Source organism: Gymnoscopelus braueri (assembly GCF_963280865.1).
Source record: "Gymnoscopelus braueri genome assembly, chromosome: 2".
NCBI lineage: Eukaryota > Metazoa > Chordata > Actinopteri > Myctophiformes > Myctophidae > Gymnoscopelus > Gymnoscopelus braueri.
The window spans coordinates 51513736-51532197 of NC_137604.1; the positions used below are offsets into that span (position 1 = coordinate 51513736).

Genomic DNA, 18462 nt, shown 5'->3' on the forward strand with positions numbered 1-18462 from the left:
TATCTACCGCCACCTACTGTACCAGAGTGTAAAGTATGAGCAGTTAAAAAAATAAAAAAGCACAGGAAAGTAGTTCTGCTAAGAGGATTTTAATGGTCGCTGGATTACTTCTCATTAGGCTAATCGAGGAATATTACTTAATTGTTTTAATAATAGAATTTAAGAAAAAAATGCACTACATTTTATGAAAATAGTCCTTCGGAAAAGTTGGTTCAACAGTCTGGTCACGCAGAGAATTCTCAGAGATTTAAAAAAGTGTGTGGGGGTCAGTAATTATACACAAGTGACATCAATTAGGGGGTTGACTCATATCTGCAATCAGAGCAGAATAGTGTTATGTGCCATTATTGTAGTTGTGTGTGCACCTCTATGTTATTGTGATGTATAAAATATACATCCACCAGAGAAGACATGTCCTATAAATAAGTCTGTCAACTCCAAATAGACCAAGACAAGATTCGAGTCATTTTCGTTTTTTCCAAGTCATCAAAATTGTAGCCTTGATCTCCAGGCTTTTATTTTACCAAAATTGTGACTCCAGTTGGACACAAAAGTGTCAAGTCCACAACTTAGGGCGAAGACTCTTTATAGGATGTTTTGTCTTATATCATTTTTGGCAGTTAACATATGATCCGTCCACCACTGTATTGTAATGTAGCTTACTTCTCTTACAACTTTAATGTTATAAGTAGCCAATGTCCAATTCGTCCACACAAAACTGTTCTCGGCAGCCAGAATTTGAATAGAGCCTAATGGCTATTGTATAAACATGTTATCTTAACATTGAGAAAACTGTTAAAGAAAATACACAAACAAGGTCAAATGTATTTTTATTTCTTTAAATATAAAAATCCCCATATTCAAAGTTTACATTTCACAATTTTTTAACAGGGTGCTTTGATAATAGTGGTGAATTGACTGGATTTCCCTATTCCAGGTGACAAAAGGAAATGTGCACAAAAAGGCTGAAGGCGGGGAAAAGGCTATTGTGGTTGTTATCCACAGGGTAAATGAAGAAAAAGAGCAATAAGGTGTTTTCCATCAGTTTGTGTACATTACACACGTGAAACTGTGGGTTTGAAACCTTATTGTGAAATTAACTAAAGATAGAAGGTGCTAGAACAACAGAACTAACAAAGTCTTCAATGAAAATCACCCACTTTGGCATAAACTGCACCTAATAGGATAAACAAGTGAGTTGGACCTCAAAACCAACCATCAGCGTATTGCTTTGAGTAAAGGAAGAAAAAATTAAAATAAGAGAAAATCAATCAGTCAGAGATAATTGGATTCACAATGGGGTACAGCTAGATTTAACATTACAATGTGTACAAAGTTTCTGTAAAGTATCCGTTACTAACAAGTATAACCCTGCTTAATACAGGATGCCATCGAGCCTTTTGTATTCCCAACTTTTTCAAACCATGAACTGAAAAACGTTAACACAACAGGTTCCAGCATGTATCAGAAAATGTCAATAGATTTTTCTTTCACATAATCAATGCTATGTGGGTCGCATGAGGTGATACAACACGGCTTATACCAAATCTAGGAAACATGAAACACTTTCAGATAAGTCATTTGTTCTTGATGATGTATGTTTTGTCAATGTGGGCCACAAGGCTTAATATGACGAGTACCATCATTTTAAATGTAGCCCTATGGTAACAGTTCTAGCCTCCAACCCAAATCAGAGTCCCACTGATCCATAATATGAAGGACAACTCCACAAGTTTTCAGCTTCATCTCAATTTGCTTCTTGATTCTTGTTGGTGTGTATGTCTTTAAGTTGATTTCACCTTGTGAGTCCAAAACTGGCATCACCAGTACACAGGCTTAACTACAGAGCTCGACTTCCATGACGCCATAAACGTACAGTATAAGCTAAAGTAAACTTCTGACGATATACGAGAGCCGTCGCCTGGAGAGCAGTCTTTTTTTTGCAAAATGTGCAATCGAATGAAACAAACTACAGCCGTATCCAATCAAAACAAAAACTGTAATGTGTTTAGGTCACATTGCCTCACTGGCATGCAACATTTCCATGTAGGAGATGAAAGCTGAAGGGCCTGAAAGTTCTTTGAAAACTGATGAAAAATGATTAAGCTACCCCCTAGCCATAAAAACACACAATCTGATATTGACTGTGGCGCTGAATACAATTGCAAACAAACGTTTCTTTCAGGTCAGCTATATCTGACCTATTCCAAGTCAGAAATGTTGTGAAGCTAAAGCTGGGTAGTGTAGTCCACATTGTTTGGTCCAGGGAAACTTCCTGCAGCCAGGTATATAGACAACAAGGACAGGTAGAGCTGGTGTTTTTTCATTATGCAACAGAAAAATAATTTGATCAGACTATGAAAAAAAAAAAGATTTAATAAAATAAGCGATTTTGGGAGAGGAAATTAAACTTTTCTTTTGAATTACAGTAGCATAAATGGGCTGTGAAGTCCAATAGGGCTGCAACAGTTAACCACTTTCAACCAAGCATCCTTGGGCATGTCAATATAGGCAATTACATCTACGTTTAGAACGCGAGGAGGCGCGTTCTAAGCTTATAGATCTGCCCTTCACACTATTCTTTCACAACAGGTTGTGTGACGGAGTATAACAGGGCTTAAGTGGTTTATCACGCTAATCGGTTTAGTCGATTATAAAAAACATCAATTAGAATTTCCTCACGCCAATTCGTTTACCGTGATTCTCGATTATGCAATTAATCTAAAAAGTATTGCCAAGAACATAATTAATAAAGTTGCAGTTGCAGTCCTAAAGGGAGACAAGCTGAAACCATGGCAGTTGTCCTTCAACAAACCATGCTGTAGATTTCTAACATATTAGCAGGTAAAAGTCCCACTTTTAATTAATCCAAATTAACATCACTGATGACTGCGTAAAATCAAACTCAATGGTTTCCCTTATGACAAGGGAAAATGCATTTCAGAATGTTGGGAGACAAAACTGCATTTGACAATTGATGCAGCAGGGATCAAATCAAAACTTGCAAATTCAAGTTAAAAGTTCCCCTAACATATGAATACCAAGTTCTAAAATAATCAACTATAAGGATAACAAGAGCCAACAAGGTTATTGTGTACATGTACAAACAATGAGTGACACTGTTATTATACACTTACTGTATTCTTGATACAGTCGTTATGAGAGACTGTCGCGCAAAAATCACAAAATGATCAGTTTGTTTACTCTCTTACACACCAGCAGCTCCGGTTGGTGGCCCTGACACAATGCATATTAAGTTGGTTCAACTCCTATTATCCCGTCCTCAAATACCAGATTTGTGTGGATGTGGGTGGTTGTATTGTATAATTGTTCATATTTGGTTCAGTGTTCAAGTCCCTAAAAAAGATTGTTTATGTATATATTTGTCTCAAGAGAGTTCCTGCACTGTAACTCCTCCCGCCTATCTAAGCACCAAAGGGTCGGTAATGGTCAGAAAAAAAAAAAAAAAACCAAAACAACAAAAGACAACGATCAGCGTCTGTCCGTCCATCCGTCCAACCGACATCAGTCCGTTACGCCATTTTTTGTCCTCTTGCCCTGCTTTCCTCCGCCGGAGGAGCTGGCGGTGCCGTTGCAGGCTCCCCCCGTCAGCAACAGGGTGGTCAACAGGTCCTCCTGATCACCTTCCACAGCGTCCGGGAGCTCCTCCTGGATCTGCCGGAGACGGGCCATGGCGCGGTCGATGGTCGCCACGCTCACCAGGTTGAAGTCGTGCATGCTGACCAGGTGCAGGAGGAAGTTGCGGCAGAGGTTGCGGCGGGCAATGTAGGCGCCGCAGTTCTCTACGAACAGCATGCTGGCCTGGTTCATCTGGTTGTCTGCGATCAAGCTGCAAGGGGAGGGGGGGGTGCTATCACAGTGTGGTCAAACATGAGTTTATTTATATCTCTTGAATCACAGCAGTTCAAAGCAGCAAAATTTGCAAGAAATCCAATGCCTAAATATGCCAACAGAAAATAATTATGTGGAGCTACAGATGACACCATCAACGGATTGTTCAGTTTATCTGTCAATGGTTTATCCAATAACGTGTAGGTTAGTTTTAACTAATGACTATGTGGAAGCTACAAGATGGTGAAATGTGTGTCTGTTTGACGATATTTAACATGTACACATACCCATTTTTCATGACGTGTAGATTCCACAGCTTCATCACCTCCTTCTCTCCCTCATTGACATCTGTGAACTCGTCCAGTTGCTGTGAGGAAAATGCCAAATACAATGTACTTTTATAACTTATCCATTCATTGTTTTAAGCTATTCATGAGTAGATAACTCCTGAATATTAACAGACTTTTAAACTAGTAAATGTGAAATTAAATCATTTTGAGCTACTGCATGGCCTATTAATCGCCTAAAATATTATCAGAAAGAGTTTTTTTTAAATGTAAATAGATGAAATGGAGTTTGTTTCAAGACAAGCCGCCATTTAATTTTGAACTGTAAAAAGTCAGAATTCACAGCCATGGTATAATTATACCTCACCCATTAACCAACCCTTTATAATCAAATGTCCCAAACTACCTCCGGAAGTGATGATACAGATTAGGCATCAAAAACCTCTATTTCTATTAGTCTGGCAAACACAGACAGTGTCAGCAATCTGTACCACTAGGTCTGGGTAGGCTCCATACATTTTTCAAAACAGTCACTCAACCACTGAGGGCTTATTTTGATCACCTGCCAATAAATTAGTTATACCCGCCAACACAGAAAAACAGGCAGGTGGCTATTCAGGTTAATTCATTCTTTGTCGAAAGTCTGTTTTCAGTTGGAAACACGTCATTTTTGTGATACGCAAACACAGCTGTATAACCAAACATAAATTAGCCGTAATGCTAGTGAGTTAACCTTAACTCATTCAGTGCCCGGCTTATTTATGGCAGTTTGGCTTTGAGTGCCACAGCCAAAATTCATTGTAAAAAAATGAATGTCCAGTGGCACTCAGGGCTTATGTTAAAACGGACGTCTTAGACGTACAGTGGCAATGAATGAGTTAACATTGTAAAAAAATATATTTTGAAAATACTTGAACTACAAGCTCACAAGCTGTGAGTCTTGCGTGCTTATAGACAAGTCTCATGTGAGTATTAAGTACTAGAGGTTCGGGCCGCTACTCACACTGCCGAGCCGACCAATATGCCCATATATGGAGATCTCTGTATCTGTCAATCCTTGCCCCTTTTATGCCTGTAGATCTCTGACGTCATCATTATATGCCCATATATGGGAATTCCTCCTTTTGTGCCCATATATGGATTTATGGAAGATTTGTTTGCGCCTGATGACATGACGTTGAGGTTAGACAACACGCTCCATATTTGGGGCGTGGCTGCATTGGGAACTCCTTATATGGTTATGACATGAGCATGACGACGTGGTCCGCCCGCCGGTCATCCTTTAAGCCAATTTTAATATAGGATGATTGTACCGGTAACAATCTCATGTATGAACAGTCACATGACAGAAAGGAAGGCGATGTGTGATTGATTCTTCCCTGCTCATGTCGGCCATTTGTGTTCCCAACAATGTGGCGGGATTCAAGTGTAAACACTGACAGCTTATTTTGGCCAGCTGCACTCAACAATAGTTAATTTCCTGTTGCAGTGTTTGTGAATATCAGTAGCTGACAGGAAACGAAGTGGGACCCAAGCTGTTCTCTAGCAAGAACAAATACACTGACATGGTCTATAAATGCCTGCGGAAAATGCTAGTCATGACACTTGTTGCTAAGCAACTATGACAAACCTGTGTGTAGGACTCTTCTGCCATTTTTTTGTAGTGGTACATGCTAATTAGTTACTGAAGGAAAAGTTCCCTATCATTGAAGGAAAGTACAGAACTGTAAAGAGAGGCTCACGATGACCATAAGTCAGTCACAACACAGCAGGGGTAACATTTAAATGAATCAATCATCAGGGTGAAATTAGAATGAATCGATTGTCCGAAATGTATAAAATTAAATGTCAATTGAATAATTGGTTTTCGCAGCTCATTATTTCTTCATATCCTAATTACAACTCAATTACAAATAATGGGACTTTGTTCCATTATTATGATTTTTGTATTATTTCTTGTATCGAGTGAAAAGTTATGTTTTTGGCAATTAAGCAATTTCAAGTCTATTCAAGTCTTGTTTGGGTTGTACTTTATTACTTTAGTTTACTGGCATTTATGGTCTAAATTAACTTCATATAGATGAAATAAAAATAATAATTGTCAGTAGAATGGCATTCTGAGTAATGGCCTCTCACCGTGGCAGTCTTCTCCTTGAGCCACTCGGGGTCCCTCTCATCCTCGCTGTCGACTTCCATCTCTTGCGGCCGGAGGGGCATGCAGCTGTCGCTGTGGAAGTAGAGGCGGTTGTGACCGCTCACATACGTCCTCTGCTGCTCCAACTCCCCATCCTCTGTCTCCAGGAACTCTGACAGACTCGGCTTGGTCCTTTTTGGCCTGAACGATGACAGCAGGAGTGCAAGGTATTATTGGGATGTGAATAAAAAAAAAATAATGACAACAAGAGGTTCAGACTAAAAGGTCTTGATATACTTCATTGCACACTGTTATGGCGAAAATAGCCGCTCTACATACTCACAACGCGTCACAGAGCATGACGTGTAAGCTTGTAGATTGGCCATTTTTAGTGCACGACACCTGAGGGCAACTTAACTAAGTATAAATCCGGCTCAGCTTTCATCCTCTTGCGGCGCCAATAGCCACAACAGTCTGATGCCTGACAAGAGAGCCCCAAGTTTGATTCCCAGGCCCGGTGGACCTTTGCTGAGTGTCACTCCCTGACAGTTTCCTGTCACTCGACATTGTGGACTATCAATAAAGGTTAAGAGAATCCCGAAATAAATAGCTTTAAAAACCTTGGGTCTGAAAAGGCCATGAAGGGAAACAAAGCTGCTAGGGATAAGAAACATTGACAAACTGGCTGCTTGTGGGCATGTCAGCTAGCTAGCATTGTCTACGGCTCCTTTGGACAATTGAAGTCTTTGTAAACGCGATCTCTGTAAATGAAAACTGATGGTCAAGTTATTCACCAACAAACCGTTTTATATGCATAATTTTTTAATTATGATACAAATTACACTCTTCACAAGTTTCTCTTTACATTGGCATTTCCTAGATGTACTTTAGTGGGGATATACACATACAAATGAGCCCTGTTCTCTCACACCATGAAAGGAATCGTGAAAAATGAGGAACATGCAGAGAAATAGTGCAAAATGACAGAGCAGCGTGACGTTTCGAGCTACATGACAGAACAGTGTGACGTTTCGAGCTAAATGACAGAACAGCGTGACGTTTCGAGCTACATGCTCTTAGTCAAACAATGGAAAGCATGTCTGATGAAGAGCACGTAGCTCGAAATGTCACGCAGGCACGTGTGGGTTCAACTGGAGCCCAATTGTGTGCAAGCAGCTTTCTTCCTTTTGCAACTTAGTCAACTGCTCATTAATTCTAAATTTGGTTCATTAACAATTCATGAATAAATTAGGGTTTGGCACTGACTGGTCGACTGTGTACAGCAGGTGGTCTGCAACTTTTTAAATAGGGGCGACTCTTACCTGCACACCAATATGTGAGTGACGGCAGTCCTCTTGACGGGGCCATTGCGGCTGAAAGCAAAGCCGGGTTGACTGTGGATGTCCTGAGGGTTGCCCACGTAAGAGCCGTCATAGCACTCGTTGATGGAGACGTCTATTCGCGCTCCTTTCGGGTGAGGCTGTGGATGTAAATACCAATTAAATGAGATCACGTCGACATGATGTGTTAAAATTGTTTAAACACAATGATAAAGCAATGTCAAAATCAGTCACAGTGTACAAGGTCTCACACACACACACACCCTTACCACATAGTTGAAGATGAAGCGACTATGGGAGAGTTTGAGGTGTTTCAGTAGACTGTAGAGCTTCCGACAGTTGAGGGTGCACCAGGGACAATGGAGATCGTCCCGCGCCTCGGTCTGCTGCCGTGTGTTATTGTTGTACAGGAACTTGACACGAGAAAATAGGTCCGTTAATCACAAAGGCTAATAATATTACCCATTGTATTGCAAGTCATACATAGGCGATTGTACCTTATTTCATGTCTGTGTAGGTCTTTTAAGTGTTCAAATTGAGGCTATGACACACAGACATATCCTGTGTTGATGTGACTGCTGTACCTGATAAAATATACGGAGTTTTTGCCGCGGCTCACAGAGGATCAGTTCTTTCCTCATCTGTATGTCTGTGGTGACTGAGTCTTTCAAAGCTGTATGGAAGACATGGGACTTATTCTTAGAACAGCAAATTCACCAAATCAATTAGACACTAGATGTATACTGTAGTAACTAACAAATACACTGTCCCACACCAATATCTAAGAGCGTGGGTGGACATTCCACATCTTTGCTTTTCTTGGAGCACTCTGATCTTGGGAATTTGGGCGAGTATTAAAACATATTTGCTTCTTAGTAAGGGTGAATGCACTCTACAAGAATTCTTTAACTATCAATTTAGGATGAGCTCAGGATGAGCATAGACATATCCACCAACATATCGTCAGCAATAACTTATTTGTAACAAGACAAAGATGTTATACATCTAATACCTGTTCAAATCCTTCTCTGCGTTTACATGGACAACATGTCTTCAATCGGAATGATATAACTCTGATCAGAGATTCACCCCTGATTGCAATAGTGCTTAATAATAAACCCCACAAAAAACAACTAGTGGAGGTCAGCCTTACCCATTAGGGCAGCTCTGTTGTTGCTGGTCCGCGTCTCCATGGGGCTGGAGCTGTCCGAGTTGCGGGTGGCCAGCGGTTTGGCCACAGGGGCAGTGGACTTGTCGCTGGCGTCACCTGTCCAACGCAGTGTAAACTGCAACGTGGGTCCCTGAGAGAATGTCTCAAACGGCGGCAGCCTCTGTGTTCGAGGGAGGACAGTAATATTGATCAATGACACAGCAAAGACACACACACACACACACACACACAAAGAACAAAAGAAATGGACAAATCACATGACTTTCTGTGGTTCTTAGAGCTATGGGGGTTCTTGAAATTAAAACATCTAAGAGTATACAAACGCATACAAATGGAACCACATGGACCCTGACGGGATCATGTGGTTCAATTTGTATGCTCTCAAGAGTTACAGACCTGTAAGTGTCCATTTGGAACCCCTTCAAAGAACCCTGAAGGCTCATGGACCCCACTTTCTGAAATCTACTTTAATCTAGCATGCATCAATGCATACTTTGAAAGCAGGAGTTAAACCTGCAGGCCCACATAGCTTTATGTTATCCGTTCCATGTTCACTTGCTCGCTCAAACACAAACCTTCCCGTCCAGAATGGTCTCCCATGTTGCTCGCTTCTTGCTGACAGGACTGTCCTCCATCCCTTGCATCGACACCTCATATTCCCCATCCAGAAGCTGCAGCCTCCTGCAGAGGAGGGGACACAGATGGCAATTAGAGGGACGGCGCACAGAGCAAGATTTTGGCGCACAGGCTACCAACAAATTTCCTCCTGCCATTTCTCATGAAATGGAAATACTGCATAAGTGTTTCATGCTTACTGCTATGACACCTGAATTTCCCCACGGGACCAATAAAGGTCTATCTATCTAAATAAATACATTTTGGCTCTCTATCAGCTCCCTTTAGCATGAGCCCATCCATCCCTCACCTGTTCTTGTCAAAGACAGTCATCTGTGCAACATATGTCTCTGTGGTGTCTCCCTCTTCTCTGTGGGACGAGCCTCTCTTTTTTCTGCTCGGGGTTTCTGTTACATCTACACAGCAGAGAAAACAATTACATTTTATCCAGCATCTGAAAAAGGTATCATCCTAGCACTTCTCACCAAGTTGATCCCACCTGCATAACTCAACAAAACACAAAAAAAGGCAAAGCCAACCCCAGGTGTACTCTAGGGGGTTGCAAGCCTTCAAATCGCCCAATTTCTTCTTTTCTGGGCCGTTTCCACCATTATTGTTCCTTTTGGTATCCCTATTGTCCCCAATTGGGATACCATAAAAATATAACGATGGCTAGTGGCTACTCAAGTGAATTATTATTTTGTCTCAAGTCCGTTTTTGTTGTAAAAGTATGTTCAGTTGGAAATTCATAATTTTGTGTGTGGTACACAAACTGTATAATGAATGAAGTATAAATGAGCCTTTAATGCTAGTGAGTTAACCACTCAATTAACACATTGATTGCCAAGATCGAGTTAACTCGTTTTTAGAATCCATCACTCGATTGCCAAGATCGAGTTAACTCGTTTTTAGTAAAAAATAAATAAAAAACTTTTTTTTCTCTTTTTTTAAATTTGACCCAAAGACCAAGGAGATATGATTTTTCGAAGATTTAGACTCCTCTCCACTTCCTTGTTAACTTAAAAATTCTGTATCTCGGCTCCTGAGTACTTTTCTTTGTTCAATGTAAAAACCCCTGGCAATAAACTGCAAAAAATCTGAAATAATTCTGGCAGTCAATGTGTTAAAAACAGTCTAAAACTGTTGAAAATATAAATTAATATTTTCCCCTATTATGACATGCCCAAAATTGGAATGCCAGGGTTAAAGTGGTTAATAGAGGAACGACATCTGATGAGATGATACAGTACATACATAGATTTTGACAAGTGATGTTACATTCAAGATGGGGACATCTAACTAGTGCAGGCCCTTGCGTCGCGGGCACACAGCTGTTCATTATTTACGGTACATAATATGCAGACAAGATCAGAGGAGCCTTCCACGACCCTGGCGTCAGACGGCCTACTCTACTTGAGTTAGGTGCAATCAACAATAGTTTATTTCCGGTTGCATTGTTTGTGAATATCAGTAGCTAACTATAGCGGAACACTGACATGGTAGTCTATAAATGCCTGCGGAAAATTCTAGTCATGACTCTTGTTGCTAAGCAACCATCCATTACAAACCTGTGTGTAGCATTCTTCTGCTAATGTCTTTTTTTATGTAGTTGGTACATGCTAACTATTAAAGGAAAAGTTCCCTGTTTATCCACTTGCAATTCCTTTTCTGGAGGAACATTCACCGAAAACAGCAGAACCGCAAGCTTACAATGTGTCAAATTGCGACCCATTGTGAGGTTGTAGATCGGCTATTTATAGCCGAAGTATAAAACCAAAATAGGGTTAAAGTGTTTAACTTGTTCCTCATTTTGCTGGAGACCCCCTAAAAGCCCCTCGAGGGGTTTCTACTCACCAATGTTCTCGTTGGCTTCTCCATTGACAAGACCATTGGTGTCTCTCCTCCCTGTGCGTGACACCCTGAACAGGAGCGAGTAAGACTTCACCATGTGGCTGTTGCTGGGCTCAAACTCATTGCTGGAGACCAGTAAAGACGGGTAGGAGCCCGACTTGGTTTGGTTGCTGTCAGGATTCAAAGGCACCTGCTTTTTTCCTGTAGGCACTTGCTTTATCGGGCAGCTGACATCCTGGAAGAAAGACACACTATTACACTGAAAGCCTAACAGGAGAAATCAGATGCATGTGTAAATCTTCGCCAAACATTACTTTCACATGTAAAAACATTGTCAGGGAATATTTGTAACTCTACCTTGCGTTTTTTATGGCAGACTTTGACAAGTAGCACCTCAAGGGACACTGAGTTTTGTTCATTTTCTGAATTCTGAGATGGCTTTTCTGTAAGGCAAGTCGTGTTTCAATTCGGTGAATCAACTTCATCTTGCTCATTAACAAATGATTGAATCAGTATCACAAAATCAGAATAAGAACACTAAGACAATGATTTATTAAACAGTAACATTGGCCTACCATCCTTATGGAAGAACCCAGTGAATGTTAGCTGCAGATGTGAAGACAAACTAAAGACACAAAAACAAACAGAGATGGGTCACATTCAGCTGGGACTGGGAAAGTAACTCTGCTACCCCCGACCCCAACACAACGCACTCAGTTACACATTTACACCCAAAGCACCGCAATGGAAATAAGCTCTTGATATTTTTTTCTATCCTTTTGACAGATACAGTATGTACAAATATTCATGCATTTTTGTCAATAACAATAAACACATCTTGACATCTTACTTTTGAGATTCCTGCTCTCCCTTCATCTTCTCCACCCTCTGCAACAGATCGTCCACTTTAAACGTTTTCCTGGTTACAAGAATTGAAATGAAGGGATACATGTTACAACATTAACCAGGAGCACGCATATTCCGAATGCAAGCGAGGTTGAATATGAATTCCATTCGACAATCATATTGTCAATCATATATATATTTTGTATCAATGAATTACTCGAATGTTTTACCTTTTGGCATTTGTTCTTGTGTTTCTGTGAGTCATGAAGGTGAGTGTCCTGTGCAAGAATATCGGCTAGAATAGAAATATGAGCAGATTAATACAACTTGCTACAAATGTGTTGAATAAAGAAGGCGCTGGAGCAACTCGGCTGATTGGAGCTTTTTACTTTAATAACAAGGTGCAAAGCAAAGAAAACGACAACGTTTCAATGTCAGATTACATCTTCGTCGGGTCAGGTTGATGACCTGACAAAGATGTAATCTGACATCGAAACGTTGTAGTTTTTTTGCTTTGTACCTCGTTTTTTTGCTTTGTACCTTCTTTATTCAACTATATGTGTCCGCTCCTGAGACGCACCGGATCAGCCTGATTTCGGCTTGAGGCACAGTGGAATACTCCTTCAATCCTTGCTACAAATGTGCTTTTGTCTAAAAGATTTACAGTAATAAATAAATGTGTCAACTTACTGCCATCAAATTCCTTGTGCGCAGAAATCTGTATATCTGAGTTGGCTCTAGAAATGGAGAAGATGAATAATTAACCATTTAAATTAATGCTCTGAATGCAGAAGAGTCCAAGGTTAGGATCATTGTAAATACAAAATAGTTGATGTTACATATGTAAACTTTTTTTATAAATGCATTTCTCACTGTTCTGTCAGTCCACTGTAATAAATGCCACTGACCAACCAGTAATTCTATTATAACATAAATTTCACAATCTAAAGAATTTGTGCAAAATAACTCCACATACTGCGACAAGGAATGTCAACAACTTACAACTACTGTAGTTCATTGACGCACACCCACACAAGGACAGCTAATAATAGAACTATCCATATACACGTTAAAGGGCAAGACCACTTTGGTAGAGGTTTGGGTCCAAAGGTAGACAAGAAATCAAAAATAATTGCTCCATTAATTAGAAATTGATAATTCAAAATATACTCCTCATTGACTTACACTGAAACAGCTCTCAAAGTCACTCTTTTAGCACAAACGAACACAAACAAAGTTGATTCAGACAAGGAGGAGGTAGTACCATTTTCCCATTAGACAGCAGACCCTCCCCCCTGTTCTTGTACACATATACATATATATATATATATATATATATATATATATATATATATATATATATATATATATATATATATATATATATATATATATATATATATATATATATATATATATATATATATATATATATATATATATATATATATTTCCCCTCTTTTTTTTTTTCTTTGTTGTACATTGTACATTTGTTGTTGTTTTTTGCCGTTTTATTTAATAATGATATTTGAACTGTGGTGCCACTATATATGCCTATGAATTGAATACCAAGGCCCTCATTGGAAACAAGTCCGCAAGGACTTTTATGAACGGACCTGTTAGACAAAGTATTTTAAATGTAACTGTGCTGTTTTACATTTTTTGTCTAATAAAATATTCAATCAATCAATCAATATAGAACATCACCAAACCCAGAACCATTTTTTTTTAAATAAAAATGTTAACTTCCTGTTGATTTTACTTCCTAAGCTGTTTCTCCGTACAATGTAAGTCATTGAGGAGCATATTTTGAATTAACAATTTCTAATGACTGGAGCAATTATTTTGTATTTCTCGTCCAACTTTGGAGTTACATCATGACAAGGTAACTACACAACCCAAACCTCTACCAAAGTGGTCTTGCCCTTTACGCATTTTAAGAATGTTAGAGACCGTTTAAATCAATATGTGTTTAAAAGGTGTGACACCGGTTTGTCCAAATATTTTGTAGTACGTGTCTGTGGGAGGGGAACATGCATGTATGTAGCACCCTCATGACTTTCACACCAAGTTCAGCTAACAGGCCCCACCATCATCATGACATAATCAGATGTGGAAAGCAAAAACAAGACAAAACGACTGTAGTGGAACATAATATTCATTCTAATTATGAGGAAGTTCTTGTGACTGGCAGCACAATTAGCCCACAACAACAACACCCAGTGGTGTAAAGTAACTAATTACATTTACTCAAGTACTGTACTTAAGTACAATTTTGTGATACTTTTACTGTATTTCCAAATGTCAGTAATTTTACATCTACTCCACTACATCTCAGAGGAAAATATACTTTTTATGCCACTACAATTATTTTTCAAAAGATTTTGTATACATATTGAACTTGTGAAATGAGACAGTCTGCATAATGAGAACTTCCACTTTTGTTACTTTAAGTATATTTTTGACTCAAGTAAATTTGGAATACAAGACTTTCACTTGTAACAGAGTATTTCTGCATTGCAGTATTGCTACTTTTACCCAAGTAGAACACGTGAGTACCTCTGCCACCCACTGCACACAATATGAAACAATTATAAGTAATAATCTGGAGGATCCCCTACTTCATTGGTTCTCAAAGTGAGGTCCGGGGACCCCCAGGGGTACTTGAGGGTGTTCCAGGGGGTACCCAGAAAAGTGTAAATATAGCATCAGAATAATTATGACCTTTTATACTTTGGCTATTCAAAAAATCTGCCATTTTGGAAAAATCTTGAAAATGTGTGCAAATCTTTGAATATATAATTTTGAAAGCGAACATTTGTAACTCAAATCTTTGCTTCTGGGGGTCCCTGGAACAAAATATTTTTAGATGGGGGTCCGCGGCCAAATGCATACAATTTTGGGGGTCCTTGGCATGAAAAAGTTTGAGAACCACTGCCCTACTTTCAAAGGCCTGCAGGAACAGCTCATGGTCGGCCTGGATCTGCTCCATCTTGGGCTTCTTCACCGGGTTGATGACGGCCGAGGAGGCCGGGTAGGCCGCTCCGTTGGCTTTACAACTCCCCCCGCTCATTGTCACACCTGAGGGCTTCACATATAAACAACAACACCACAAACATCAGATCAACAACCACAACAATGACAACATGATAAACAACACCAACAACCACCACCGCCATGGTTTAGCTCATCTATTAGCCATTAGCACAAGTCCAAGTTCACAAAAAGCACAATGCTAACTCTTAAACGGGTCAACTGAGTGGAGATCAGCCATTTGTTATTTATTTACACGTGTATTTGGACGTGACAGTGCATATTAATGAACACCACACATATAATGCCGTGTAAATACACCGGATTTAGCAAGAATGCTAATTTCCATCCGTTTAGTCCCCGTACAGAAAACAACCAATAGTACGAAAAAGAGTAGCCCTGAAACATGACATGTGAACCATGGCTAGAAAAAGAGCAGATATGAAAATGAATAATATGGTATAAACAGAAGAGGAACAACAGTAAAAAGGCCTAGTTTTGACCAAAAACACAACAAACTAGAGGGAAAAAAATACATTTTAATGTAAAACAAATGTTCACATGTTTGATTGTCCATGATCCATCTTTTTAGTTGAACCTTAACAAGATAATAAAGGATGTTTAGGCACTATTTGGGCATTAGCACGCGTTATGACGACAAGAAATCTCGAAAATGCTGTCTAGACTCTAGTTGCATCTTTTGAATCATAGATTCATGGGTACAGCAGCAACAGAAAAGAAAACCCAATCCAAACTGGCTAATGGCATCAGTTAGCATCAGTTAGCAACAGCTGGCTAGCAGGACAGAGCACAAGCCTTGCAGCCTGGCAGGCGAAAATGCTGTCTTTAAACACAGATCCTGAGTATTAACAGCAACATAAAAGAAAACCAACCCAACCTGGCCAATGGCATCAGTTAGCATCAGTTAGCATCAGTCAGAGAGAAAATCAATCCAACCTGGCCAATGGCATCAGTTAGCATCAGTTAGCAAGAAAACCAATCCAACCTGGCTAATGGCATCGGTTAGCATCAGTCAGAGAGAAAACCAATCCAACCTGGCTAATGGCATCAGTTAGCAAGAAAAGCAATCCAACCTGGCCAATGGCATCAGTTAGCATCAGTTAGCCACAGCTGGCTAGCAGAACAGGACAGGCAGCAGCAGAAGAGGAGGCGAGGAGGGACAGATGCTCCTGGGCTAGCTAGGCTAGGCTAGCAGGGCTAGCATCGTTGGCTTAATGCTACCACCAACATCCAGTTGTAGATGTTTTCGTTCACCTGGCAGAGGATAATATGGTGCCCGATGCGGGCGAGGAGGTGGGCTATTTTGGACAGAGTTATTGATTATTGTCTGATATTATCTGTCTCTTCTACACACAGTTGGCTTGGCTTTCCTCTTGATTTTGTACTGGATCAGTGTTGCCAGATTCAGTGAGAGAAATAAGGAACCAGGTCTGTGAAGACAAGGCCAAAAGAAGCGACTCTATTAGGCCACATGAGCACTTGTTTAAACTGTACATCGGCTATTTGAAAGTTGTGAGCTTGTAGATCTGCTATTTTTAAAAAATCTTGAAATAAAATGTGGAAGATTTGGAAGATGTTTTTGAAACGTTGTACAAATCTGGCACAAAACATTTTCAAATGGGGGGTTAGGGGACAAATACATATTAAATTCGTGGGTCCATGACATGAACACATTTGAGAACCACTGGTTTAATAATTAGCCCAAATAAGCAACTATGCTTTAGAAACAAGCCCAACTAACCAATATTTACAAGCAACTTTACAGATTAATAAGGCCAACGTCGCTTATAATAAGCCGACATGGCAACACTGTACTGGATAGCAAAGCATTGAGCACTTCTCGGCCAATGGGCCTCGGGCAGAGCGGTGTGAGAGCGCTGATTGGCTGCGGACGGCTGTGGGTGGGCGTTAAATGAGGCATAATGACAAGGGAACCGCGGGACCGCTTTCTGCGATTTTGCGGGAAATCGAGACCAGTGCACATTTGCACAGTGGTGGTGGGAAAAGTACTCACGTTATTTACTTAAGTAAAAGTATCAATTCTACAATGTAGAAATACTCTGTTACAAGTTCAAGTCTGGTATTCAGAATTTACTTGAGTAAAAGTACAAAAGTATTGGCATAAACAATGTACTTAAAGTACCAAATATGTATAAAATCTTTGGAAAATATCAGATCTACAAGTAAGCTTGTAGATCGGCTATTCTCGAATAGCCGAAGTATATATAGCCTAGGGCTGTTGAAGTGGTTAATGTATGTTTTGTAATAATATTCTAAATCTATAAAGTAACTGGCAACTGAAGTTGTCCAATAATTATAGTGGAGTAAGTACTAGATTTGCCTCTGAGATGTAATTGAGTAGATGTAAAAATATTGAAAATTGGAAATACCCCAGTAAAGTACAAATACCTCAAAATTGTACTTAAGCACAGTACTTGAGTACATGTAATTAGTTACTTTCCACCACTGCATGGAACTGATCCACCTTTTATTTATTTATTTGTTTTAATTTGGTGACAGTTTGTTTGACAGTGGTTGTAGTGGCAGTCAACCAAATGCAGCTGTCAAATGCTACAGAATGTAGATGTGGTTTGTTGCAATGCTTCTGTTAATCAGTGGCCAGTGGGGTAAAGTAACTAAGTACATTTACTCAAGTACTGTACTTAACTTCACTTTTGAGGATTTTTTTACTTTACTGGAGCATTTCCAATTTTCAGTACTTTAACTAACTCCACTACATCTCAAGAGGCAAATATTGTACGTTTACTCCACTACAATTATGTAGTGGAGTATTGCCTAGTTATAGCTTAAACACATTAAATCCGGGAAAGTATCTGTGTCATTTTAGATTTCTTTGGCTATTCAAAAATAGCAGATATACAAGCTCATAGCGTGGCACCGAGTGCCGTGCTATGAGCTTGTAGATCTGCTATTTTTTTTTTAATCGTGAAAATGAGTGCAAATCTTTGAATATATATTGAAAAAATATATGTACATATTTAAAGATTTGCACAAATTTTCACATACAAAATAAAAAATAGCCAAAGAAATCTAAAAATACTTTCCCGGCTAAAGGGGTTAAATGGCTTTTTTAAAAGCCATTTAAGCTATAACTAGGCTAAGTTTGAACTTAGTGTGAGGTGGTGCAACTGACCCCAGGGGTCAGTTGCAAACTTAGCCTAGTTATAGCCCATATCCGGGGACGCATCTCTGTCATTTTAGATGTCTTTGGCTATTCAAAAATAGCAGATCTACAAGCTCATAGCGCGGCACCGAGTGCCGCGCTATGAGCTTGTAGATCTGCTATTTTTG

General features: G+C 39.6%; 1 protein-coding gene across 3 annotated transcripts; it reads right to left on the bottom strand.

Annotated features, from left to right (window-relative positions):
- Window positions 1–813: 813 nt before the first annotated feature.
- suz12b (SUZ12 polycomb repressive complex 2 subunit b) lies at window positions 814–16531 on the bottom strand. Of its 3 annotated transcripts, none has more exons than XM_080412863.1 (17): window positions 16405–16531; window positions 15040–15184; window positions 12787–12833; window positions 12327–12391; window positions 12101–12169; window positions 11826–11875; window positions 11608–11693; window positions 11254–11485; window positions 9710–9815; window positions 9360–9465; window positions 8767–8944; window positions 8198–8286; window positions 7883–8026; window positions 7596–7753; window positions 6276–6474; window positions 4140–4219; window positions 814–3871 (listed from the first exon to the last, which is right to left on the bottom strand). In XM_080412863.1, exons 2-17 carry the CDS (start codon window positions 15167–15169, stop codon window positions 3526–3528), a joined length of 2085 nt encoding a protein of 694 aa, XP_080268989.1. In that variant the 5' UTR covers window positions 15170–15184; window positions 16405–16531; the 3' UTR covers window positions 814–3525. The 3 variants fall into 3 exon arrangements, with proteins under 3 accessions (XP_080268989.1, XP_080268987.1, XP_080268988.1); XM_080412861.1 differs by having other exon boundaries at window positions 16224–16526; XM_080412862.1 differs by lacking the exon at window positions 16405–16531 and adding an exon at window positions 16028–16053.
- Between the last annotated feature and the right edge of the window lie 1931 nt (window positions 16532–18462).